The sequence below is a fragment of the Candoia aspera genome, chromosome 16 (assembly GCF_035149785.1).
Source record: "Candoia aspera isolate rCanAsp1 chromosome 16, rCanAsp1.hap2, whole genome shotgun sequence".
Classification (NCBI taxonomy): Eukaryota; Metazoa; Chordata; class Lepidosauria; order Squamata; family Boidae; genus Candoia; species Candoia aspera.
Genome location: NC_086168.1, coordinates 6,352,501 through 6,379,481, shown reverse-complemented (window position 1 = coordinate 6,379,481; position 26,981 = coordinate 6,352,501). Strand labels below are relative to the sequence as shown.

General features: G+C 43.2%; 1 protein-coding gene across 2 annotated transcripts in view; it reads left to right on the top strand.

The window, feature by feature from the left end:
* Positions 1-2,136: 2,136 nt before the first annotated feature.
* MAPKAP1 (MAPK associated protein 1) overlaps positions 2,137-26,981 on the top strand; it is a 119,292-nt gene continuing 94,447 nt past the window's right edge. The window contains exons 1-4 of one of the 2 annotated variants that reach the window (XM_063316034.1): positions 2,137-2,318; positions 12,416-12,743; positions 15,708-15,797; positions 18,361-18,512. In XM_063316034.1, coding sequence (XP_063172104.1) covers positions 12,485-12,743; positions 15,708-15,797; positions 18,361-18,512 — 501 coding nt within the window. In that variant the 5' untranslated portion in view covers positions 2,137-2,318; positions 12,416-12,484. Of the gene's footprint in view, positions 2,319-12,412; positions 12,744-15,707; positions 15,798-18,360; positions 18,513-26,981 lie in introns of both variants that reach the window. The other variant, XM_063316033.1, reaches the window with a different exon arrangement.

Below are 26,981 nucleotides of genomic sequence, written 5' to 3'. Positions count from 1 at the left end.
CGACCTCCGCTTGGCCAAACGGGCGTCGAGGTTCCAACCGGGGGGGACCCTTCCTGCTTTGCACCCTCCGCCCATTGCGATCGCTCTACCCCCGCGCCGGGCCCCCGCTGGCTCCCAGGTCCCTGCAAAGCCAGGGCTCCCTTTTGGAGGGCCTGCCGCTTCCACCCTGCCCGGGTTGCCTCGTTTCAGGGCGTGAGCCTCCAAAACCGGGACTCAGGACCCCCTCCCGACGTTGGGAGTGACCGCACCCATCATCCCCTGCCTGGAACTAACGCAAAGTGGTGCCGAGCATCTGCAGGACACCCGCTTGCTGCCGCCGCCTCCGAGGAACTGATTTGATCCGATATTAAAATAAACCAAACCCCGCTGAACAGTGTGTTGGAAATGATCTGTGGTCTAACTGCCTCTCCAGTCTTCTGTTAATTAATTTCCAAGGGATTTGCACGGGATCCCTGCCTGCCTCTCCATCGGAGTCCTTGGAGGGTGCGCAGAGGCAGTTCCTTGTGGTCCTAGACCCGTTTTGTAACACTTATTATCATCTTGTTGGGACTGAAGGCGTATAAAAATGTGTGAGGCAATTTAGGGGCTGCCTGCTTCCAGTCCTACTTGCCTGTCCTTTGAGCCGCTTCTTTCTTCCCAGGGAAGTACTTCATGTGCAATTATGTATTAAAAAAAAAAAAAAAAAAACTGCTGCCACATAAAATTTATTTCTTAGCAACTCGAACAACCTGGCATGTTGGACTGTAGTTATTTATGGAAATATTTTTATCAACACTCTGTTTACCATTATTTATTAATGCCATATTTAAAAATATTACAGTTGGAAATTTATTCCAATGTGCATTAGTAAATTACGCTTGTAATTCCTAATGCATTTTTAATTATGAATTTATTCCTGTCTCCTTTTATTTATGGTACCAATGCTCCCTGTTGCAGTGCTGCATATATAATTTGAGACACTCTTAATTAAGTATTCTTGGACATTACGTGTAACAAAATACTGGGGGGGGGGGATGTTCAACAGAATTATGGCAAGCAACAACTCTTCCATTACCTCTTGGTCTTCATTCATCAGCTGGCCAAGAAGCGACACCAACCTCCCCCGAAACTTTTTTGCTTCTTACAACAGCTTTTCCCAATCGGTTGCCGCCTAGATACTGCTTAAAGCTGGGAATTCTAGGAATTGCAGTTCTGTCACACGGAGCACGTATGGTAGGAGCTGTAATAAGTTTGTGGACAGCTGCCCCATTCATTTTAACAGAACAAACAGACTGCAGTTGGGCAGTTAGGTGTTTACATTAATCGTCGAGTGTACCTTTGTAACGAAGATGACGTCCTGTAGAACCTGATTGAGGGCAACCTATTACAGCATGAATCCCTAAAGCAGCCTGCTGGGATTTGGGATTTAAATTTCCTCCAGCATGGCTGGTGGGAAGGGACAGGGTGCTACGCCGGCCCTTGGCATACGATTTGCTAAAGAACAGTCTGCTTTCTTAAGATACATGGAGGATTTGGATAAGGGTGGCTATCCTATGGTTGCCACTCATGGCTGTGGCAGATCTTCCTGCACTGGGGGCTGAGTAACTAAATCCAGGATGGGTGGTCCCAACTTTGCAGTGGGATGCGCTCAATCCAAGGTCAGACTGATGCAGCTGCAGATGGTGTGAGTAGCCATTGTGAGGCCATTCAGATATAATTAGTCACACCTAAGAAGTGAGGCCAAGTCTCCAGGATTTCCAAAAACACCCTCAACCGACGCTCAAGGTGCAGTTGGCTGCGATGACCCACCCATGGTCCATGCATTCTGCACGGGCTTATACGTCCTTTCTTATTCGCCTTTTTGGGGGGATCGCCCTGGCCTCTGAGCCGAGTTTCGGTCTGACCGCTGTTGTGCTTTGTCCCTGCTTGCTTCCAAGCCTCTCTTTTCCCCTTTTAAAATGTGTTTGAACGCTGTCGAGAAACGGCCAGCACTGGGACCCGGCGGACCTCTCCCGTGACCGCGGCCGCCTGCCTGCCGAGTCTTCCAGCCAGGCCTGCGCAGACGGCGCCCCATGGCCGCCCCTCTGTTTTCCCCCCTCCCTACGCGAAGCGCATGCGCGGAAAGCCCAGCCGGCGGCCTCCCCTGCCTCGGCTTCCGGCCACTTCCGAATGGCAGCACTACTACTTCCGGGGCAGCGCATCTGTGGCTGAGCTTGCAGCGTTGCCCGTGGCTCCGGAAGCGGCTGTCTCGGTCTCCAGGCGACCCTCCGCCCGCGATCCCCCCCACCTGCCTTCGCCGCCCCTCGGGGACGGTAGCGACGGCGGCGCCCGCCCGGCCCGTAAGTTCGGAGCGGGCCTCGCCTCCGCCCTACTTGGGATCCCCCCCCTCCTTTGTCTGGTGGCCTGGAAGAGCCGCCGGTTCTCCAGGGCGCTGGACTGCAGGGCCCATCATGCGCCGCCTCTTGCCGTTGTGGCCCAGCCGCTCCCAGGGCGCACTGGGGGAAGAACCGAGGAAGGGCGAGAAGCCCCCCAGGGGGCCGGAGAAGCAGCCGCGGCAGCGGGCGTGAATGGAGGAAGCGCCCTTGGGCGTGGGAAGGGACCGGCGGGGGGCAGAGGGGCCCGCCCCGCCACCCGAGGGGCTCCGCCCGCTGTGCCCGGCGCCCCGCCGCCGTTCTGCCCCTGGAGGGCCGCGGTTCCAGTCCCTCCCTTCGGGGGCTGTCTTCCCACTTCCCTTCTCTCACGCACGGGGCTCGCTCTCTCTCCCCCCAGCGCCTTTTCTCCGGCCCCATGTGCCCCAGCCACCCTTGGCCCCGGCCTCCCCGCTTGCCATATAGTCCCAGGTTAGGCTGGACTCTCCTCGTTTGCGGGGCTGGGGTGGGGAGGAGGCTTCATTCCAAGCCGGTTGCTTTGCCTTTGCTCGACCTTTGCTCTGCTGCGGTGTACTGAGAGCTGCTTGGCTGATCCTTCTTTGCGACGTCTTTCTGGTGCGTTCAGGTCTGTGTGTGTTGCAAACTCTCTGGTCGTCCTGAGACCGAGCTCCCATCTACTTAAATAGTCATAACGATTCCCAGTCATGGATAAGGATTCTTCTTAATGTCAGAATGCTGAAACAGAGGATGATGTTCTGTATGAAGTCAGTTGATTTGCTCATCTTGCCCAGCATTGCCTACTTTTGACTAATACTTGCTTCCTGGGCCTCAGGACTGGGTATTTGTCATCAGAAAGATCTATTCACCATTGGTACTTATAACTGAGGAACATTGAAATGCCTCTGGGCGTGAGTGGGGACTTACCATGATTTATGCAACACTTGCATGACAGTTACAAAATTACACAGTCTGTTCTCTTAAGCTTGCCATTTTCCACTCCTGGATTGGATCCATGGAATTCAGTATCAGTAGAATCCAGTATTAAGTTGTCTTTTGGAAACTCATCCCCAAGGCAGAAAAGCAGTAGCTCACCCTGTCCATGGTGTTCAATATTCAAGGATATATTATTTCTCAACACTGGGGATTCAAGTAGCCATCTTGGGGGCAACTTAAGAGTTGCCTCTGTTCCTCACTCACAGTTTTGCAACCCCAACAAGACTGCTCCTGATTTTCAGATGGCATGATTTTTCACATTTTGCCTTTAACTTCAGTGATGTCATCAAGTCATCTCCCTCTATAGCCTCAGGGCACTAGGAAGCTGTACAAAGTTTGAAAACCCAATGGGTGACCCTTGGCTAAAGAAGATTGCTTGCACCCACTGTGTGTTATCCTTTTTTTTTTTTTAGTTGTGTATTTAAAGTAGGAGTACAAAAAATGTGAACTGGTAAAACCCATTTTGCTGCCCCCAGAACTTCCCTAAGATAGGCCGATTTTTCACAGGTTGGGGGAACTTTATGCAACATATGTCCATCTTTTTAAAAAACCAATGCTCCCCTTCCCTAAATTGGGCCCAGTTTGTTTCTAGCCCTGTCCCTAGGGTAAAAGTTATTATTTCTTGCAAGACATAAAGCCTTACTGGAGTCTGGTAATAATGATGTGATATTGACAAGATGTGAAATTGACTTGAAGTACTAGTGGGAACTCATAGTAAAGACCTGATATTGACATGCTGTGATAACTAGAAATTCCTAGTAACCTGCTCTTGTTAAAATGCATTCCTGTTTTCCCGTATTTGGAATAGAGGACATAATCTGATTCAGCCTTCCCCATTTTGGGACCCTCCAACTAATTTCCCACTCAAAAACATATTGAGCCACTAGATTGGAGAAAGCTGGTCTAAGCTTCAGAGCCCCCATCCTCAGATCCTTGCTCATGTATTAAATAGCTACACTCTTCCTTCTTACTTGGGTTCTCATCCTATTTGCTATAATCAGGACATTTTCAAGCCAGTTTATACAGGCTGGGTTCACAAATTGCACTATATCACAATTTATTCAAATGTGGTATGATTCATTGAACAAACAACAACTGGCTGATCTTGGGGGTGGGAGCATGAGTTACATCTTAGCATGTTGTATGAACCAACCCCACACTGTCATCTTGCAAGACCCAGGAGCATGCACTCTCTGTTGTGGCACCAGCCCTCTGGAATGACATTCCCCCAGAGACTAATACAGTACCCATCCTGATGATGATCAGATAATCATTAAAAATTTGATGGTCTCTCAGACCTTGGTATAGGGTAGATTCAGAGTCCCTATGGTTTTGGTTTTTTATTGGCTGTGAGTAGTCTTCTGATTGGTTGTTGTTGTTTTTCTCCCCCTATCTATGTTGTTTTTCTGCTATTAATTGCAAGCCGCCCAGAGCTGTTAAGGAGTCGGACAGCCTTGAAACTGAATTAGATAAATATATGTTTTAAAAATTAGGATGAAGCGTCCCAGTGAATTCAAACTGCTTCTCAGTCCACTCATCACCTTAACAATTTATTGATGTGTTGTAGTTATTGGTATTAATATCCACTTCTATGGCTTTCATGTTCCTGGATATTTGAGGATGGAATAGCAGGAGTCACTTTCTCCAGTTGTGCACTGCGTTTTCATTTTGCACTGAGCTGTGATTTGCTCTAGACGTTGTGTGAGTCTAGCATTACCTTACAGTATCTTCACAGTATCATTTATCCATCTTTAAAGTGATGTAAAGCCTGTCCTCATTTCTGTTGTTTTGGAATAACAATGGATGGATGACTGCAGAAGAGGCTATAAATCTCGAGTAATGAAATGGTCAAAATGATGCAAAATAAATTTATTGGTGCAAAATGTAAATAACTAGTACGGGTTTGCCGCAACCAACATTTCTGGGGATAGGAATGGATTGCCCCGAGGGCACATGATTTATAAACATGGTTTGGGTGTTGTGGTGTAACATTGCTTTCTCAGCTTGTTTTGTTCTGTGGATGGTACGTGGTTGCTGAGAAACCATGGTCAAAGGTGGAATTGTCACTAAACGTTTTCTGACATGATTTCCTTTCACACCCACTGATGTTTTCCAGTCTTGAAGAGCTCCGAAGGCGGGTGATGCTTGCCCGCTTTGAATTGTTTTCCAAGATGGAAGAATGCGTGGGCTCCATTTGACTGTTGAACTCTTTAGCACATCTTTAAGCTGAGTCTTGGGTATTTCCTTGGAACTGCCTCTGTGCAGGCTTTAGGCTGTTGCTTTTCCAATCCACAGAGGAGCAGGGGATTAGTCCAGCTTTTAAATCTAGGCAACTTGGCTGCTGCAGTTCTTCTCCTTGGTTATTTATTTATTTGTTTGTTTATTTAAATTTATTGGCCGCCCCTAATGTGTTTAGTTGGTTGCTTATGGCAGAGAAGCAAATTGTCCTTCCCCACAACCGGTCTGCAGACCAGAGGGAAAAAGAAATTCCACAGAAAATTAATCTCATCCTATCCGTAATTATGTGAATTTTCCTATGCAAATTAGCCTAATTTTCAGTTCAGTGTTTTTTGCAATATTCACATGGCTACTCCAAACAAGATTCACACTGAAACACCAACTGCCTTTATGTAAGGGAGACAAAGAATTAAAGCAGCCATCCGCAGCCTGGCATTTTCAGACGCTGGAGCAGAACAAGTCTTGAAGTTACTGATGTTTGGGCTTGTGAGACGGGTAGTCTCTGCACATCTTGGAGGCACCACATTAGAGGAGGCTGCTTTAAAAGGTCAGGATGTTGCTTGGGCTGGATTTCATTCCATATCAGTGCCCAAGGCTGTACGTAAATATGTAGAATCCATCTTTCCTAGTTATTTTCTGAGAGGGTGTGGAAGCAATCGCTGAGGTTCTTTGTTCAAATGAGAGCTCAAGATCCCTCCTTTGGAAGCAGAACAGGAAAGTTCTCCATCTGAAACTCCCTTGGCGGTGGGAACTAGATACCCACCCTGGACTAACTGAGTGGCTGGTTTCGTAGGTTGAGCTAAACCAAAATCTGACTTGTTTGTATTCGGTTAAGTGCACTGTATGGATTGAGCCAGTGGTTTGTAAACGACTGTTGATGGCTTAGCTATATTGTGTTATCCACCCAACTGCAGCTGATTCAATAAGCCACATATAAGTAAATTATAGTTCAGTATGGCCCATGAGCTAAATCAGTTTTAACTAGGAATTAGCTAATTGTATAAACCACAGTGGCTGGGTTGGCTCGCTTGGTCTGCCATGTGAATACAGCCTTGTGGTTTGTAAACAATGGTGGATGGCTTAGCATATTCTGCCAACCAGGCCATTAATGGTTTATTCAGGATATTACAATTAAGTGTGGTGGCACGGTATAGCGTGTGAATCTGGTCAGCACTCAGTCATAAAGTGCGGTTTCAAAGAATGAAGCGAATACCTCAAATGCAGCTGAACCAGACAAGATGCTGCATTTAAAAAAAAAAACTGCTCCCATCCTGTAGTGTTCAGAGCAATATTGGAATGAAAAATGACATCACTTTGTCATCTGTTCCAATTGATGTTGCACTCTTCGCAGTGACAGCTGAAAAGGCCCACAGGTGCCATATAAAGAGGTGACCATGTTGTCATATTTCATTTAGGCGTCCCTCTGCAAAGGCATAATTACCTAATTAGGTTGTTAATTAGGAGATTAGCATTTCACTCTATTGATAGAATGCTCTTTGCAGGCAGGAGTCGAGAAACGGATTTGTTGGCCTAATTTATAAGTGTGGTGGTTTCTTCCCTCCCCTTCCTCTCCAAATACTTATTTATTTGCTTAAAATATTAATGGGGGATAACTCATGTTGTCTAAGGAGGAGGATTTTCTTGAGAGGCCGCAATTTGGACGAGATATGGACAACAGAGACGTCCATGATTGCAACCTGAGCATGATTATGTTCACCTCTCCCTATCCGCCCCCACTCATCTTATCTGTATATTTAAAACACACACACACACACACCTTCCAATTGCTATCAGCAATTTGCTCCCCCATCAGGTTCTTCAGAGAACATGCAAAACTAGCTTCTTGCACACAGACAATCACGGGAAGGAACATCTCTTTTAACATAGGGCACAGTACAAGAGATTCCCCCTCCTCCTGATGAGCATGTATAGGCAGACTTGATCAACTGAGAGACATTTGAGTAAGTCAGACAACATGGGTGACCTCCAGTTGTGTAGACTGGAACGCCCAGAAATTTCAGCCATGGCTCGGCTGGCTGGGGAATTCTAGTATTTGGAATTCTCCAGTTACACATCTGGAGGACGCCCAGGTTGAGGAAGACTGATAGAATTGATCTGCTAGGATTTCTTTCATAATAGGTAATAGCTGTGCCGTTTTTTTGGTGGATGTGTGCCTGCAAGCATTCCATCCTGCTTAATCTGTGAAGCTGTTTTCCGGCGGCTGTGTTTTTCAATTAGACTGAAAGGTACATTTCTTCTCCCACTCTTTCTCTCTCTCCTTGTGTCAAATGCATGGGAATTGATACATGGCAAAGAGCATTATGTCAGCAGGAGAGAGCATCTTTTGCTCGAAAGAGGTTTCAGCTGGGTTGGGGAAACACTGCTTTAAAAACAATGCAATCCTGCCATTAGCTGGAGTCTTTACTATCCACCATTCAAGCAACTGCGCAAAGCCATGGCTGGCAAACTGTTGATCTGCTCTTGCTAGAAACTGATTTTTTTTCAATCTGTCGTTGCTAATATCACACATCTCTCTAAAGCAGTATACGTACGAGAAGAAATGCAATTTTTTCCCCCCTTAAGATGCACTCAGAGTCCATTCTTTATTAATGATTTGGGAGACACAGGTCACTTAAGATAATCATTTTTTGCTCTCTTTGAAAATATGGAACCAGGGACTAATTTTGAGAGAATTTAAGGAAAACAGAGATTATTTTTCAGATTCCAGTTTGCTGCTTGTAATCAGTAAGCTTTCCCTCTTGTGTCTTGCTGCAAGCCCCCATATAATAAAATGCTTCTGGCATTGTGATGGGACTACCAAGGATTGATTTGATTCCCGGGAACTTCCTTGCTGCACATTGCTTTCAGATACAGCCATTAGAAGTAAATTTTGTCTCAGGAGTTAGAGATCTCTTTTTCTTTTCTACCTATTAACATTGCTGAAAAAAGTAATTTTTAAAAAACACCCCAGAAGAAAGCAGTGACAAACTATTTGCATGTTGTTGCCAAGAAAACTACATGGACGTGTCTGTGAAGCCACCAGAAGTCAGACTTAACTCAAAATAGGTCTTAGTGAAGAGGTAGGATTTTTTCTCCCCCCCCCCCCACTCCCCAGTGGATATGTTTAAATTTTGTGAAGTGTGCTGCAGGTGAACTCACAAACTTTGTGGTGGTAGCGGCTGTGATCATTTATGAAGTGTACATTATTAAAGGCTAGGTTGACGAAGTGGCTGCTCTCCTTTGCACCCAGCTTCCTGGGATGTTTCCTACCATTTCCATTGAGTTTCTTCCTTTACTTCTAGGCAGGTGGGAAATTAAAGTGCTTCCAAATGAACATATTACTGGGCTTAACCAACCACCATCTTTAAGAATGTCTATGAGACAAATATGAGGCTCAGAAACATTCTCGGAAATAAGGAAGCTAGAGTTTCCATCTCATTTTGCCATGTATATATTCCAAATATATGTTTTTAAATTTTAAAATTATTTGTTTTAAAAAAATAAGTCCAGTGTGGCAGGGAGCCTAGCAGACCTCATGGGGGCTTCTGTAAGAACCTTGGTGCCTATAAACATCACCTTGCCTCCTCCATTTTTGGGATTAGTCCAAACTAACCCAGCTGTCTATTTCCAAAAGCAGACAGTTTGACTTCACCAGGAATCTTGCAAGCAGGCTGTGATTCTTGCTGGTTCTCTGCTGTTGTTATGCCCACAGCATCTGTGGCCAGAGGTAGCATGAGTCCTGGCACAGGAATAGTATATATTTACAAATTATATTCCCTCCCACCCCCATTTCCCCTTTGACTACTGTAAGGTTGAAAGAGTGCCAACCAAGTGTGAGAACTACTAAGGAAGCCCATATCCTTTTCAGCCTCCGAGGCCATAAACAGTGTGAAGTCGGGGTTCAGTACACAACAAAGATGGAAATAAATAAATAAATGGGCCTTTGCATCTGCTGTTAGCATGTTGTTAACTCCCTCGGCAGACATTAAATCATTTTCAAGCACAATAATAGTGTGGGAGGTAAATTAACTAACCATTAACCATCTTATAAATACACAATTAACATGCCAGCATTTATATGACGCATTGATGGGGCAGCAGTAATTTTTGACTGCGAGTTGGCTTCCCCTCCTTCCCCAGCCCCCAACCCTAGGTCTTCGAGGTGCTTCAAGCTGTTGCTTTTTTAAAAAAACAAGACATTAACACTGACAAGGTGAAAGGGCTTTCCTTGTCTTAGGACCGGTGTCATAAAAAGAGCTTTTGGCTGAGCATTTGCCCTAGGATGGAGTAGCCAAGAATGGCTTTGTTGAGGCGCCTGACTCGAGTAGCCTGCTGTTGATTTGAAAAAGAACCAGGGCATTTTAGTGTAACCATCCACAAGCTTATGAAGAGCTGTATTCAGTAAGACCAAGAGCTAATCCAGTCCAGATTCCGAAATCACAGCTGTGGATGTGTGTTTGGGAAGCTCACAAGCATAAACAGAGGGCAATAACTCTTCTCCAGCCCCTTCTCGCTGGCTGGTATGTAAGATAAAGTGTCTCTGGTTCAGGAGGTACTATTTATTTATCTATCAATCAATCAATCACATTTATACAATCACCCATTTCACAAGAAGCGACTCTGGACGCGTACAACAATCGATAAAACAACAAATACGAAAAACATATATATTTCTAAATATATATTTGTAATATATATTTATATATTATAAAAAGTCATTATTAAAGTGAAAAAAAAACACTATAAAATTTGAAATAGACAAACCGCTCGGAGAGAGTGAGAAAATCAACTGCAATGGAGCCATCTAAGAACATCTCCGATTCTCTAGGACCTGACATAACCAGGCCTTGAGGGATGTTTGTGCCCTGACAAGCAGGAACCACCCTGAGACGAGGAGTAGGTCTCTAGTGTTTTATTACTGCTACAGTAGACAGAAAATCCTACCAAACTGAAGAAGCGTGAGAAAACCCATACAGATACACCCCAAAAGTCAAGGCGGGTCTGTTCTGTGTCTCTTTGAATGACAGCTCAAATTTTCTCTACTACGCGTGCATTTCCCCCCCTGGATAGGGGCCCCCTCCTGCTCACCATCAGTGCTCGTGACACTTTGGAATGATAACAGGGATGGAGCTAACCTGACTTGGGGGGGGGAATGTTCCGTAGGGCGGGTGCCACGGCAGAGAAGGCCCACCTCCTGGAATCCACCAAATGTAGGTCCCTGGAAGATGGAACCCACAACATGCCTTCTCTGCCAGATCTAAAGGGATGTGCTGGTGTAATCGGGGAGAGGCGGTCCCTCAGGTAGCCCAGTCCCATGCCCTCAAAGCCAGTAGCAGTTGAAAGATGGATCTTTTGTGATCCGTCTAGTTTTCTGATTGCTGATTTGGTGGCCATCACTGATCTCAGGACAGTGAATTCACCAGGTTCACTGGGTTTTCAGAGATTATCATTTGAGTGCCAGGCACTGAAGATGGATCGTAAGCCATCTCAGAACCACCTAATGGAGCATCAGTTGGCAGCGGTGGGCTCAATAGGGACAGTCTTCTTTGTAATTCAGTAGCGTGGCTTTGGTGGTTATGATTTCTGTTCAGTTGTCTTTGAACTGTAAGGTCTTATGTCCCCAAACCAGCAAGCTGTCAGTGTGTGAAGTGCAACTACAGTTGCACTTAATTTGCATGACGCTTGTGAATATACACATGCACATATGCAGAATGCCAAGGAAATGCTTGCAGTTTCTGGATCTCAGGGAACTGGAGTTACAGACTTTCCCCCCCACCCCCCACATGATCCCCCCCTCACGCAAGGCCAATTTAAGAAGGCTTATAGAGCAGATTTCTTTCTGCAGTGTTCTCCTGCATTTGGGGGCTCCAATGATTAAACGTTCTTGTTAGGAAATAAATTTCCTGAATGTCAGAAACTTGTGCGGCCAATGGAAAGCTTTAAATCAGCCAGAGATGTAGTGGCAGATCTCGATTTATCTCCTGCCCACCCTGAATTAGTACCGAGTTAAAAACCTTTGATTGGGCAAGGAGTGGATCCCGGCTGAATTGATTGGACAATGATTTTGTTATGATGAGCAGCAATATTATTGTAATCGTTGGTGCAAGTACTGGTCCCAAACTGCGAGTAACGGGCACCAAGAAGAATTGATTTCCTTTTGTTAGACTCAGTGTTTTGCTTTTCTTCAGGATTTTTCTATTTACAAAACAATAAACAAATGCAGTCAGTTACTAAGATCTCTTTAATTGGGCGGCAGCCCTTTTTATGAGATTTTGGAAGCGGGTAAAGTGTGCTGACACATGTACAGTGCCTGCTGCATATTATAAAATGTGAATTATTGCAGAACAGAGTGGCCCATTGTAGGCATTGAATTAAAGCAGCTCAGATAGGCTGCCATAAATATTCACCATGGGCAGCATTCCTTCTCTAAAAGCAGTCAGACATCACAGGCAGGATATAGAGTCAGTGGTCTTTGCCTGTTATTTCCGTCAAGTTTCTGATTATCCGAGGTATAGTGCTGCTGCATTTGGATGCTCCATTTAATGGTCATTGACGAATGGCTGAACTCCTGCTTTGGAGGTCTGAGTTGAACTGAAAGGGATATCCTTTGTAGATCCTTTGTAGATGTGGGCAGGCAATCTGGCACCTTCAGGATGCTGTGGGTTTAGGTACCCACTCACCACCACTACTATGGCCAAGGAACTTATAGGAATTGTAGCCTATAAGATCTGGAGCGCTCAGGCTCCCTAGTTTGAGGGGGACCAATGATCTGGTTTGACATCACGTCATTTCCTAAGGGATCCTCTCCAGTGCATGTTCTGTGTTTTCTCCAGCAGGTAGAGAAGACTGTGGTTCAGCATGGATCAAAGAAGATAGTAGGGGAAGGCAGCAGAACGTGGGATAGGATGGCTTTCTTGGACAACCCGACCATTATCCTGGCTCACATCCGACAGTCGCATGTGACCAGCGATGACACGGGAATGTGCGAAATGGTCCTCATTGACCACGATGTCGACCTGGAGAGATTCCAGCCAGTTTCAGCCAACGGGGACGGCAGCTCAGAAAAACAAGGCAGCAATGGCGAGCCTCAGGGTTACGTGTATTCTCAGTCAGTGGACATTACCTCAAGCTGGGACTTTGGCATTCGAAGGCGCTCCAATACAGGTGAATTACGCAGAGAATACCTTGGGGGCTCTCCCTAGGGAGAGGCAGGAATGTAAAGGGGGAGGCATCATAGAGTACCCTGGTCAGCTGCTGACATCTCCATTTGAAGGAATCAAGAAACAAAGCATGTGCAACTTTATTTTTCCCCTGCTGAAAGATGTGTTCCCTTATTTGTTGGGAACCGTGTGTCGGGTGGAGCTAAGATAAGTAGTAGGCAAGTCCAGAGCCCCCCCAAAAATGTATAGAGGCCTCCATTAACTTTCTCCCAGCTTCAGAGAAATGACAGAGAGATCTGATCCTAAGTCTGAACTGATGTCTTTCGTTGGTTCAAGAACTAGATGGAAATAACCTAAAACCAGCATCCACCCCCCTCCAGGTTAGCAGGTAATCGGGGAAAAAACTTATTCAAGTCCTTAGGAAATTGCTTTCAGTCAGAATGGATGGTATCAAGCTAGTGTAGGGTCACCAGATTTGCAGCCCAAATGGCTGGTAGTTTTTGGTTCTGGACTGCAGATTTCCAGATGTCCTGTGGATGGCAGCAAGCTGTGAGAGGTTTCTGTGTCTTTTTGCTGCCATCTAGTGGTCATCCAGGATCATTCAGTTCAGATCTAGGGTCCTAAGGGATCCAGACTAAGGTTGTCCAAAACCGTTTGAATGAAAAACCAAAAACTGCCAGCCATTGGGACGGAAGCCCTGTACTGTGAGGTTCCCAAATGGCAGCTTTTAGCTTGTTCCTGGCAGTTCTGGACTGTCCCCATTCCATTGGCTGGTCACTGAGCCTTCATGAAGTCCAGAATGGGTTTCCATTGAGAAGACTTGCCAGGCTAATGATTTTCTTCATAATAATCCTGTCTATGAACAGGAACTTGTACAGTCTCTGTTCTTGCTGTCCATCCAGGTATTTACAATGGTAAAGCCTTTTTGGTGGTAGCTCCCACTTGTTCTGGCTTGGCCAGAGGCTCCGAGGAAAGAGGCCATAGAGCTAATACCAGGGGTAGCTGAGTTCCTTACATCCAATTAGAGAATCGTGCTACAGTAGTCAGATCAGGACCTTGGATAGCATCCTCTCACCAATAAAAATACTTCACAGTCTGCAACCAGCCAAGAACTTGCAAAGCTGGTAAGACCAGGTATTCTGGGACTCTGTCCCTATTGTATTCCATGCCTAATGGGCTCTTGGTAAGTCTTGTAGCTTCGTGGTCCAAGGTTGGGAAGAAGCCGAGAGGCCGAGAAAGGAAAGCTGTAAGTTCTCTCGCATTGTGTTGAACTATGATGGGCCATGCTGAGCTTCTTGATCTGAGATGGGGCACCACTTCTTGGTGTCTTGGGATGTGGGACTCTTTCTCCATCTCGACGCCAACACCGATCAGCTGGGTCAGTAGTGACTTTCAGGGTTCTCAAGCAAATAGGTCTTCTTCAGCCCCATTTCCCTGTTATCCTCTTAATTGGAAGATCTCATGGATTGAACATGGGCCTTCCAATCAGATCAAGGATGCCATGACCAAGTGGTCCTTTCTCTTTATTGTCTTTCTGTTCAAATGGGTCTTAGTTATTCAGAGTACAAAGCTTTAAAAGATCAAGCCGCATGTACATGGGAATCTCCTAGTCAGTGTAGTTTCTAGTACAGGTAGTCCTGGACTTATGACCATTTGCTTAGCAACTGTTCGAAGTTAGGACAGCACTGGAAAAAGTGACTTACGACCGGTCCTAGCATTTACGACCATCACAGCATCCCTGTGGTCACATGATCAGAATTCAGGCACTTGGCAACCAGCATGTATTTACGACTGTTGCAGTGTCCCAGGGTCACGTGATTGCCATTTGCGATCTTCCCAGCTGGCTTCTGACAAGCAAAATCAATGGGGAACTGTGTGGTTCACTTAATGACCATGTGATTCACTTAATGACCGTGGTGATTTGCTTAACAACCACAGTACAAATGTCGTGAAATTGGGTGTGGTCATGTGATACCTCACTTAACAACTGCACTGCTTAACAATGATCCCTGGTGTGGTCATAAGTCGAGGACTACCTGTAAGCATATTCAGTGTTGCATTCTGCTTGGTAAATCACTCCTATTTTTTTAACCTAGTTTGACTAAGAAACCCAAGTCTTAAAATGTCATTTTCTGGGAGTTTGTGCATTCTAAGAGATTCTTTTTTAACCAGTTTTAGCCAGTTTATTCAACTGCTATTCTTTGTCTCCTGGAATAAATCTGACATTTAAAACATAGGGAGAATTCAGAGCAGCAGAGAAGACACCCGCCTTTTTGATACTGATATTTCACCTATTTGAGTGTGGACTGTTTTGGATGTGGACTCAAAAATATGTAAAGAGGAAAAATGATATTCATTTTTTAAGATTTGACTAATGTTGTGCAGATACAAATCATTTATTTTTACTACCTATAAACTGTTTCAGCACAGTGAAGAAAAAGCTATGCTAATTTATATAGCGTTGACATTTTATAATTTTCATGATTTTTTTTAGATAAAGGATTTTATATTTAAAACTTTAATAGTCTAGTCTGAGTTCATTTATCTTTAATTTTTGAAACGGGGAGAGTAATTCATAACAGTAATTTTATTCCTGTAATGTAATATTCACTTCAGTTCATTTGTGCATTAAAATTCCTTTAAGACCGTTATTAATGATTTATATAATGAAATGTCATATTAATCACAGAAGTTTTCACATTTTATTATTCTCTTCCATGTTAATACTATCTTTATGATCTCTATTAATGTTTTATATCCTCTAATTTCAATTATAAATCAAGAACATTTCCATGTTTTTGTTGGTATTTGCTTTTCAGGGGTGCCACCTTTAAAATTTTATTATCCCCCCCCAATAGATGTGCAGCATAAAACATCTTTATTCATAGAAAGGTAGTTAATTATGTCTTTTGTTTATAGTAAACTTTCATTGACAAACTTAACGTTGTAATGTTTTTCTTTTTCTAAGCTCAGAGACTCGAACGATTAAGGAAAGAGAGGCAAAATCAGATCAAATGCAGAAATGTGCAATGGAAAGAGAGAAATACATCCTATTCTGGTAAAAAAACATATTATTTTATGCACTGTTCACTTGTATGCTTGTTTCGTGTGCAACATCGTTGGTCTGTGAAAGGTTGCATGGGAGAGAAAAAGAGTAATGTTGGGCAATCCGGTCAGAGAAAATAGGCAAGGATTAGCAAAGCATCCAGTTTTTAGGTATTTTATCAGACTTCATATTTCCTTCCCTTTCTGCTCAGTCATGGAGGTTTCTTGGCAAAAAGATGCATCGCAGCAGGGAAGATTCCTTTAAAGAATTCACTCTGAAAACATATGCTCTCCATTCATGCATGCCACCCATCTGGACTTCAGCGTCTACCATCCCTAGCCAGAAAGTCTAATGAGCAGGCAGGATGGTGGGTCTTGTAGTCCAACACATCTGGATAGCCACAGGTGGTCAAAGCTGGCATATTTTGGAGGAGGCATAGTTCATGCCTCTTTTCCTGATGAATCCGATAAGGTTCAACCTTGGGAGAATTAAAGCATTAGCAATTGCCATGTGCGTTGTTGGTTTTCCCAGTGTTCTTAGAAGCAGGTCCATTTTAGACCCCATAAAAAGAGCCCAAGCAGTATATGAGCTGCTTATCTTAACAGATTAATTTTGTACCCTTTGCTCAGGGACAGCAAAGATGTGCATTTCGTTGCCTGTCCTCGTCCATTGCCAAACCTACTCTTTTATTTATTATGCTGCCATTCCTCCAAGGAGCCCAGAGCAGTACTGGCCAAAAGTATTCCTTTTTATTCCGAGACGCTGTGTCTGTGAGTTTGTAACGTGAGGGAGAGATTTTGTGGTGCTTCATCCCTTTAAAGTGTATCCATTCAGTGAATGCACAAAAAGATTCCCTGGAAATCAGCTGATGTTCCGATCAGGAGTTGGCCTTAACCACTGACTCGGTTCAGCCTTCATGGCAAATTCTCTCCACTTTTTTCCTTGTTTACATTTAACAAATGGTAAGTGAAAATAGTTCATCATAGTCTCTGTATTTTGGTCCTCTGTATTATTGTCAAGGCCCCACCTATTTTTTTGAAGTGCTCTGCTCAAATTCTCTGGCTCTGAAACCAGAAACTGTAAAACCCTTTCCATAACAGACAACAAATCTAGCCATCTCATGTACTATTTTCTGACCTTTTCTGCCACATGACATTTTTCCAAATGATCCCAGCACCACACAGGACTTGTCTCAAATCAAAGGAGATGCTAGTTCATTCGGCAGAGAAGAATTCCAGAGATGGAATCAGCTTCTGTGCCAGTCAAGCCAGTCATAAGCCGGTGTCTTCCAAGCTTTTCCTGAAGAGCAAAATTGCCTGTTAAAATGCTCACTCTTCTCACCCAGGCTGCTGAAACGCAACGCCTGGTGTTCTGGAGACATCAAGCCCCGAAGAATAACTCAGCACAGTGTCTCAAGATCATTGTTACATATGAATTTCTTTCTTTTTTTCCAGGGTAGATGGGTCCCTCCAAATTAGGTAAAATAGCTGGGCCAGAGGCTGTCTCATACATGGAAAACATAATGGTTTTTATTCTGCCATAGTGAATTTAATGACTACAGTGGTAATTTAATCCTCCTCTTCTGAGTTAACCCAGGTCTTCCATGGCTCTGTTGGGTTATCTGTCAGTCTTTTTGTAACAGTGGCCCACCTGCGCCTCCTCCATCTCAATATTTGGGTCAAGCTGTCATCTCTGTGAGCTAGCTCCAGTTTGACAAGTTTTAATTCTGCCATTTAACAAATGAGTCCCCTGCCCCACCGCACCAGCTTTGGAAGTCCCCATTCAGTCTGTCTGGGCAGCCGTTCCAATCCTCGAGAGGGGCAGCATGTAAATCTTAGGGACATGCACGAACTCAGGCGGAGGCAAGGTGGGCAGCTTGGAAGCTCATGTGCCAACGGTGATTGATTGAGTTTGGGGGCATCTCGTTCCTGGAGCAGATGTGGTGTGAAACCCTCTCCAATTCCACGTTGGCTCTGCAGAGAAGAAACCGATGTAATAGGCAATAGCTCAACAAGTCTTGAGAGCTAAGTTCATCCATCCTCATCTTTTTAAAAAAAGATAGCTTGCTTTGCCCAAGCTCCTTCCAGCTCATCCTGGACACCTGACCAAATTGCACCTGATTCTAGGATTAGTTGATGCTCAATCACACCAAATCCAGATCTTCTCTTGGTGAATTGTTAGTTTCCTTCTGCTTTCAAAAGGCCCCCTTCTATCCCATTAGAAACTCCGATTTTGGAAGCTCTCTGTGGGCCAAGCTGTGGAAATCCACAAAACATCCTTGGGCTTCAAGTTGTACACTTCGAGGTTAAACTATATGTTTTCAGCCATCTATATAGAGTTTTCCACATCCACCTCAATGCCATGGTGGCTGTTGGCCATTGACCCATAAAAGTCTGTGTAACATGGAGTGACTGTTTAGGGACTGGATAACTGACAAGGGAATGAACTTATGCAATCTGATTACCTAACTAGCTAAATTTCAGTTCCCCATAGACTGGGTTTCCGTTGGCTCTCTCAGCATTGGAGGGAGTACCTGGCAGATGTTGTAATGTTTCTCTCCTTCTTTGAACCACAGCTGAGGAGCTGAGCCTTCTCTTTGAGAAGAAGAACTTCAAGTTAAAGCCTCCCCATGCTGCTGCGAAGCCATCAATCCTCTCAGTCCGACTGGAACAGTGTCCCTTGCAGTTGAACAATCCATTCAATGAATACTCCAAGTTCGATGGCAAGGTAAGTGGGAGCAATGCGCTGCCCTGTTTTATTTTTCATTTCTGCTTTTTGGTCTTCTGAAATAAAAAAAAAATTCTGATCCAAGCACAGCTCAGATTAGGGATGCTGAAATGGCGGCTGGGTTCCTTAGGGGAACGTTGACAGCGGTCCCCACTTTTGAAATGGGTGTGTGCTGCCTACAGAACCAGGAGACATCTCCAGCCACAATTACTAGAAATCGGCAGCTTGATTCCCCACCCCACCCCCACATTTGAAATGGGAAACTCCCCAAAGCCTAAATGTTTGTTCATTTTAAAAAGCAAAAAAAAAATAAAAAAAGTATGTCCATTAAAAAAAAGCAAAGAATCTTAAAACCAGGAAGGGAAAGCAACAACATTTGGCCATCAAAAGGTAACCCACCCGTGTTCCTGTGCTAACAAGCGTAACTTCCTCTGTGATTCGAACCAACATCTCAGGACTGTTTGGGGGAAGTTCTACATTGTGCGGTCCTTGTCATTAGGAGCAGAAATAATAGTATTTCTGCATAATCAGGTTTTATAGTCTGTGGAAGCTTGGCCAATCTCTTGGATTGTGATTCTCCAGGTGTAGGCACCTTTGAGGAAATGTGTTACGCTGCTCCCAGCAATCTTTTCTAATATTGCCAAAAGATGCCAAACTGGGCATTCTTAACCCGGGGACTACCTGTAGCGGATAGCACAGCTTCATTTTTTTTATTTATATCTATCTATCTATCTATCTATCACCGCCCATCTCCCCCTCATGGGGGACTCTGGGCGGTTTACAATAAAATGCAGTTAAAACCATTTCAATATAACAATACAATAAAATAAGAATATAGTAAAATCTAAGTGGCAAGAGATTTTAATCAGTCCATGAGTCTAGGACTGATTCATTAGTGTAGGACTGATTCATTACTTTTGCACGTGGAAGTACGCATCTCATTTGCACGTTTCCCGAAAGGGAAAGGGTTACAAATGGCATTAGACTTGAATCATCTCCTCCCTAGCTAGTTTATTCACTCTAACACATGGTGGGTGTCTCTTCCAAAAGCAGAAGGGACATTTCTATCCCTTTAAAAGTGCAGATAGCACAGATATGTTTGGCTGCAGTATAAAATTTGCTTCACTTTTGTCCTGTCCTCCCCAATCTTAGATCTGATTGATTGATTTACACCTTGTTTATGGTTTATTGAGGCATTTATAAACCAATATTACCTGGCTTCTCATATGCTGGGCCATAAACTCTGGTTTACAAACCACAATATTTTAGTTCTTGCAACACACTAAACCCAATTCAGATGCCCCAAATCATGGTTTCCCGTGAATCCAGCTTTGGTATTCGTTAGCAGAATCACAGCGCTGCAGAAATGATTGCTTGTGAGCACTCTTTTTATATCAAAGGAATTGCATTTATAAGAGTATGTTAATTAGCACTTACCTGGGGCGTGTCATTTCCAGCACAATGGAACAGAGTCTTTGTACCACCACGAGAAGATACACATTTCTTTTGGCATGTCATCTTGCGGTGTTAGTTTCTGCCTTGCTAGAGAAATACAAGCCTGGCATCGCAATGCTCATGCAACAGAAAAGGGAGACTGAATTCTTCCAGACCCAGGCACAATGTTTGCATCAAAGCCCCAACCTTACGTCTCAGTAGAGATGGATTTTTGTTTTTCATTCCTGGGGGACCTAAAAGAAAAGGGCTTAGAATAATCTCATCTCCCAACACCCATCCCTGTGCATTTTTCTGTAAAAGCAAGCAGATAAGGAAGGAAAATGTGTTTTTTTTCTATTGCCCCTTACACTTTTGGCAGGTCCACAGGAGAAGCCACTTCTGGTTGATGGAAAGGTGTTACGGTTTGGTGCAAGAGAGCATCCGTTGGCGAGGAAGGCGAGGATAAAACTAACCACATCAGATAAAAACTAAAAATGGGCAATAATGAACAGCTTCCAGTCCTCTGGGCTGAATTCACACAACGCAGTAGGGTAGGGCAGTTTGTCGCTCTGTATATTGTGATACTTTAACATGTTAGTGTGAGACAGTCTAATTCATTAAACCAAAGTATAGTTATGGTAATAGTACCGCTACTGTGTTTTCCTAAGATTTAATTATTTTTTTTAATTTAAAAAAAATTAAGAGAAGAAAGGTCACAATCTAATTGAAAAAGGAACTCTTCCCAATTTCTGCGCTGGATGCTGTTCTTCTATTTCTGATCGGAAATTCTCTGGGCAAGAGATATCACTCTAGTGAAGCAGCCATTATATAGGCCAAAGTCATCATATATTTTAGTTCTGGCTGAGTCCCAGATGTCAACCAGACCACTGTGGTATGATTTGATCAACCAATTTTGATTTGATCAGTCGATTGTGGTTTGATCGACACATCCATTTTGGTTGATCAAACAGTTAAATGCAGTTGTGAACTGAGCCAATTCACATGTTAAACTGTAAATTGCTTGCTTGTTAGGTTAATAAACTATGGTTTATTAATCGCAGAAGTAGGTTCATACAGGATGCTGTCAAAGCTGAACAAAACACGTTATTGCATAGCATAGTGTGAGAGCCCAGTCATAGATCTGGAAGGGACCTTAATCTGTTTTGATAAAATATTTGCTGTGATAGTTAAGCAACATAGGTCTTATTGAGGTCCATAAAAATTCAATTTTTATCACTGTGTTTTGGTCGCTCTTGGACTGTTGTTTTTTTAAGCAGCAGAAAGGCAAAAATTCAGCGAAGAATCAGCTTAATTACTGCCAGCGCAAGACCTCTTTCTCAAGTTCTAGTAGCTCGCTTTGCCTTTCCCCTCATCGAAATAAAAATGCAGTTTTACTGAGCAAGTAGAAGAATGGAACTTTCTCGGGATCATTACATTTTTTAAAAAAGAAGAGAGAATCAAAGCTTTGGTTCCAAATCTGAAAGAGGATTTCAAGAGTCACCCCAGCCTCTGGAGTAAATACATAATTAAGTAGGATTTTTTAAAGCATGCTTAATTAGGCCCCCAAAGTCCCCCCCCCTTTAATAGACTCCCCCATCTCTTCCCAATTAGGCATTACTTTCCCAGGGGACCCAACTGGTTCAGTTAATTATGCAAATAAGACACGTTCTATTCCCAGGCAAAGAATTTATGAATATTTGCAGAAAACTGCAACTCTTCCCATATAAAAGGGAAGAACTGCAATTGCCATCTCTGAAACCTAAAAAAAATGCCCAGAATGGGGCAAGAGTTGTTTAAAAAAATAATTGATTTTTGATGTCAGCATGAGAAGCTCTCTACATGGTTCTTGTTAGTCTTTGTAAGAATGCTGTAAATTCAGATTGAAGGCAGCGCACATTTAGCAAAACTTGGCAGTGTTTGTCTAACGGGGCTGAGGTATTAAAATGTTATCCTAAGACAGATCTGGAAGAAAAGGCTGATCAAAATATGGACTAAAAGCATGCTAGGATTGGAATAATCCGTCTTTTTGCTTAGTCTTAGCCTTTTGGAGGAACAGCACCCAACACTTCCATTTTGAAACAAGGGCTTTGGTTCTCTCTCTTTATTTTATTTGACTTAAACACCACCCAACTCTGGTGGTTGATTCTGGATGGCTCACAGCACAAGACAGCGCAGTACAAAACAACAGAACAAATGCGGAATATAATCCAGAGAAAGAACGTAGCAATAAACATGATTGCAGGTCTGGTCAGCTACATATATGGTGCGCCAGGCAAGGGATCCTACCCACCCTAGCCCAAAGCCCCTGGGAGAAGAGCCAGGTTTTTAAGGCTGTCATCATCATGATGGGCACCACCTGGATCTCAGGAGAAACTTCATTCCAGAAGGCATGCACCATGACAGAGAAGGCATGTTTCTGAGGTTCTGATAGATGGCATTGTTTAATTGGAGGAACCCAGAGCCTGTCAGATCAAATCAGCTGGGCCAACACAAGAGGAGGTAGGTGGCCCCTCAGATAACCAGGCCCTATGCCACATAGAGCTTTATCAGTCTTAACTAGCACCTTGAATCACACCCAGAAGCAAACTGGCATCCATTGCAGCTCATTAGTCAAGGATGTCCCATGGGCATACCATGGCACACCCATCTCTGCCTGTGCCACTGCATTCTGGGCCATGAAGGTTTTGGGTGGTCTTCAAGGACCCTGCAAGAAGGTCTGTAATTGTAGTTTCTCACAGTGATATGCAGAATGTTTCAGATTCAAACCCAAAATTCCCTTTTTCAAGCTTGAAACAATGCTTTCGCATTTGAGGTCTTTTGAACTTGACCCTCCCCTGTTTTCAACACATAATATACTGCTTTGAATTAAGAACTTTCTGTTTCAAACCTGAACTGTTTCCAAAAGGGAGAAAACTGTTTTCAACATGAGACAGATCATTGCCATCCAGCACATCTGGAAGGCACCAAGTTGGGAAAAGCAATTTAAAGTTAGCACTTTGGCTAGCACCCATATTACACCCAGTTTCTAGTTTATAATGAGCAATGAGTCAAAGGGAAGGGAGAAATTTCCTTTTTAGGCTTAACCCCAGCTTCTTCTTTTGAAAGTATCTTCTCAAGTTGTCTTAGGAAAACCTCACTGCTATTTGCCCAGCTTGAATTTAGGATGTGAGGCACCTTTGGTGTTTCCAGTGTTGCTGAATTGTCATGCCCAGCCATCCCAGAGAGCAGCGGCCTATGGGGAAGGATGTTGCATTTAGCAGAAGATGGTGGGTCCTCAACAATGCTTAATTGACAGTGTCATGGCCAAATCTTCTACATGCAATACACACAGTGCACTATTTAACCGGTATTGCCTTATCCCAAATTAATTTCTCCTTTCCTGGTCTAAATCTGGAGTTGGTAGAATTCATTCTCTGGTTCATCTGGGTGCAGCTTCCAGGACTTGCCCAGTTTGTGAAAGCAATTAATAATGAAACATCCAGAAGCTTTTGAATTGGGGGAAAAAAGGTTGAGATTTTTTTTTTAAATCTTCCGATAATGCAGCAAAATCAGTAAAAATAAAATTTATCTTCCATAACCTGACAACATATTTCAACTCTTTGGGGCTGATTCTGAAAAGGAGCCTACAGAATTTGGGGCCTTGGGGGTCCCAGGCCACGGACCTGTCTGAAAAGAAATCAACAACAATTTCTTTGTTAGCAACTGTTTTTAACAACGAGGCTGGGGGAAGGGATAATTCATGAGTACTAATTGCTTGGCTGTTAATTTTCATAAGTGTTGATAGAAGCAGTTCCTTAAATTAAACTTTGTTTAAAACGTATCAGGGGAAATATTCCACAATGTCGGGCCTGAAGTGAAAATTAATATGAATGCTGTGGCAATTAACACGTACTGGTTAATAGCTTTTAGCAGCATTTTGGGATGATAGACCTTAAATACATTTTTCGCATGCTGCTCTTGAACCAGTTGCATTCCACTTATACATCTGGATAATTATGAACAAATGTTTTTTTCACAATCATGGATACTAAATAGCTTTCCAAACAAAAAAAGAAATCCACAGCAGATAAAAGATAGAGAAAGGAAATACACTGCAGTGTCACTGATTTGAAAATATGTCTGAGATAATAATTTGATGTTAAAAATCATGTGTATACAAATTAGAGGTTTTAATTTCAATTTTCCATAATGAAATCTTTCCAGCCTGAACAGGTGTATCACAATTAAACATCTGTATAGTTCCCTGTGCCTTTTTTTTTTAAAAGGAAGTTGTATACTATAACCCTATTTACATTTTTTAAAAAATGCATCAGAACTAAAACTTGATTTTCAGAAATGCCTAAAAAAAGAATTATTTGGTTGTGTTTTGAGTTTTAGCTTTTTTCCGCTTGCTCTCAAAATGCATGTATTTTATTACATTATGACACATGCATGGACTCTCCCACCTTTTGAGATGCTAAAGGAAGATTGTACTCTCTTACAACAAAGCAAAATGACAAAAGTATTTTAAAAATGGAAATTAAAACAGCAGCCTCGCTGAGCCTTTTTTCAAATTCTTTGAAATCTGCAAAGAGAAATTGTGTTGTCAATACTACTGGGTCATCCACTACATTTTTGTCTCTGAAAAAACTAAGTGTAGCCTTGTCCTTGTAGAACCAAGGATCACTGCATGCCTATGCTGAATTTTCCATCTTGAGATTTACATTAAGCTGCAGACCTCACGATCAAAGCTCCTAATTTAATTGTAGGATTATTTTGTTCCTCCCCTCAGCTCCTGTTTTTATATCATTTTACTTGTTGAAAGATTCTCTAGAGCAGAAGTTCTTAACATTTTTGTCCTGTGGAGCCCCTTTGAGAGTCTGGTGAAACCTCTGGACCCTTCTCAGAAAAGTGTATTTAAATGCCAAAAGTAAAATACAGACATATTGATTCTTACAGAGATACTGATATTTTCTTGCACAAAGGAAACAAATAGTATTCCAATACAGATATCAAACTATTTAAAAATAACAAATATGTAATATACTAATATAAGTGCTTCTTTACTTATCCATTCAATCAATAACAAGGCAAGCTAAATTTCAGTTAGAGGTTAGTGAAAATAATGTTAGAATTTTTTTTCCCATCCAAGTTTACATATCCTCTGAAATCTATCCAGGCTAAGAACCCCAACTGGGGCTGCTATTTTGTGCCATTTTGTGGTTTTTTTGCTGTTGCTATTTTTGCTGATGGACCAACACAATAGACAGACAGACAGACGGGCTGGTATAAGGCAGCTTCCTAAGTCTTCATGATGCTCCATAAATTATTGAAGTAAATCTCATTCCTGTTGAGTTCTAGATGGGAGAGTTTCAATCAGGTACGTTTTTCTCCTCAGCTCAATTTATTTTATATAATTTGGCTTGATAAAATAAAATAATAAACTCCAACATGCAGCTTAGGGTGGGCTATGCTGGATACTCCTGTTACACAGAAATCTCTCTCTTCAACCCTGTTCAGTGAAACCCAAGGAAATTTTTAATCTATACTGCAAAAACTTGTTCTTCAGAAATCCGTGGACTTTGCCACATGTGTGTTCATGCCACAGAGGGATCAATTATAAGAAGAGAGTGAAAGTTACAAACCTGAGCTTCAGAGTGTAGCCACTCATTGATTTTTAAATACAATGAGTCCAGCAGAGAGCTAATTAAAATATTTTGGGCTGCAGACTGTTACTTAAGCTCTGGTGCAGGAAACTTGCTGTTAATCAGCAGTGCTGTTCCGTCGCTTAGCTAAGTAGGCTGTGCAGTAAGTCACTACCCAACTTGCAGCTCTGGGTGGAAGGGCAGTGGTTCCATCCAATGTTGGGTTAAAATATTGGCAGGTGCAGAATTGCCACAGGGCAAAATCTAAATGTGCCCAGGTTGGGCATGGAGCATGGCTTAGTGGTAAAGGCCAAGCTTTGCTCTGTCCTGGGTTCAGCCTCTTTAAAAAATAGCATGGATGTATACCCAACACATCTTTGAGATGTTTAGGTGAAGGTCTTCTCCATGGTTCCATCCAGTGTATGGTATCAAGAAGATCTTTCTGAGACCCCTGATATCATTTAAACATTAAGCCTCTCCGGCTGCTGCTTCTCTTTATGGGTGGTTTTATCTCAGTGGTTCCCAACGCATGGTCTTAGGGCCACTGCAGGTCCAGGAGATTCTCCTGTCATCCCTGGTATGAAAACCTTTTTTATGAACCAAAGTGATAGCATGGCAAACTCTCAGGGGATGCAAGCCCTCATTTTCTGGCTTTCCCAATTTCAGGTGGGCACACCAAAATCTGATGAAATTGAGTAAACCTGTAAGATTTTTGGCCATGTATTTCCTTTGGAGGTCTTGTGGGTACCATCTACCCATGTGCCATAAGGCCTGCAAGACCCACTTGACTGACTCCTGATCGATGTGATGGTCCTTAACAGCGTCCAGTAAGAATGTAGTCATACGCATACCGGAAATTGTTGGGAATTACCACAGTACTGCCACAATATTTTCATGACTGTCCATTCTTCCCACCTACTTTTGTAACTGAATTTTTCAAGAGTGGGACATACAAATTCTTGTTGCAGATCTGTGCATGTGTGTGTGTGTGAGAGAGAGAGAGAGACCATCTTTCTTTGAACTTTCCTGTTCAGAAAATAAGATTGTGCTTGGAAAGCACTCATCCCTTAAAAATCTTGCTTGAGTATGTGACTGGCTCACACCTCATGTTAACCCATGCCTTAGCCATAACTGGTTGAACAGATTCCAACTGGTTGCATTTGCACAGTAGTTAATGGGCCAGAAGAGTAGAATTTACCCAGTACGCAAAAGCAAACTTTATTCCGTGCTAGGTGAAGTGTGAACTGGGCAACCTTTCTGCAAACCTTGAGTTTTCCTTAAACTTCCTTTTGGAAAGCTTTCAGAAAGCCTGGCTGGGACTGAGTTCAATGGTTCAGTTCTCTGGGACTGGCATCCAAGCCCACAACTGTGGCAACGTTGCAAGGATTCCATCATTTTTATAAACACTGCC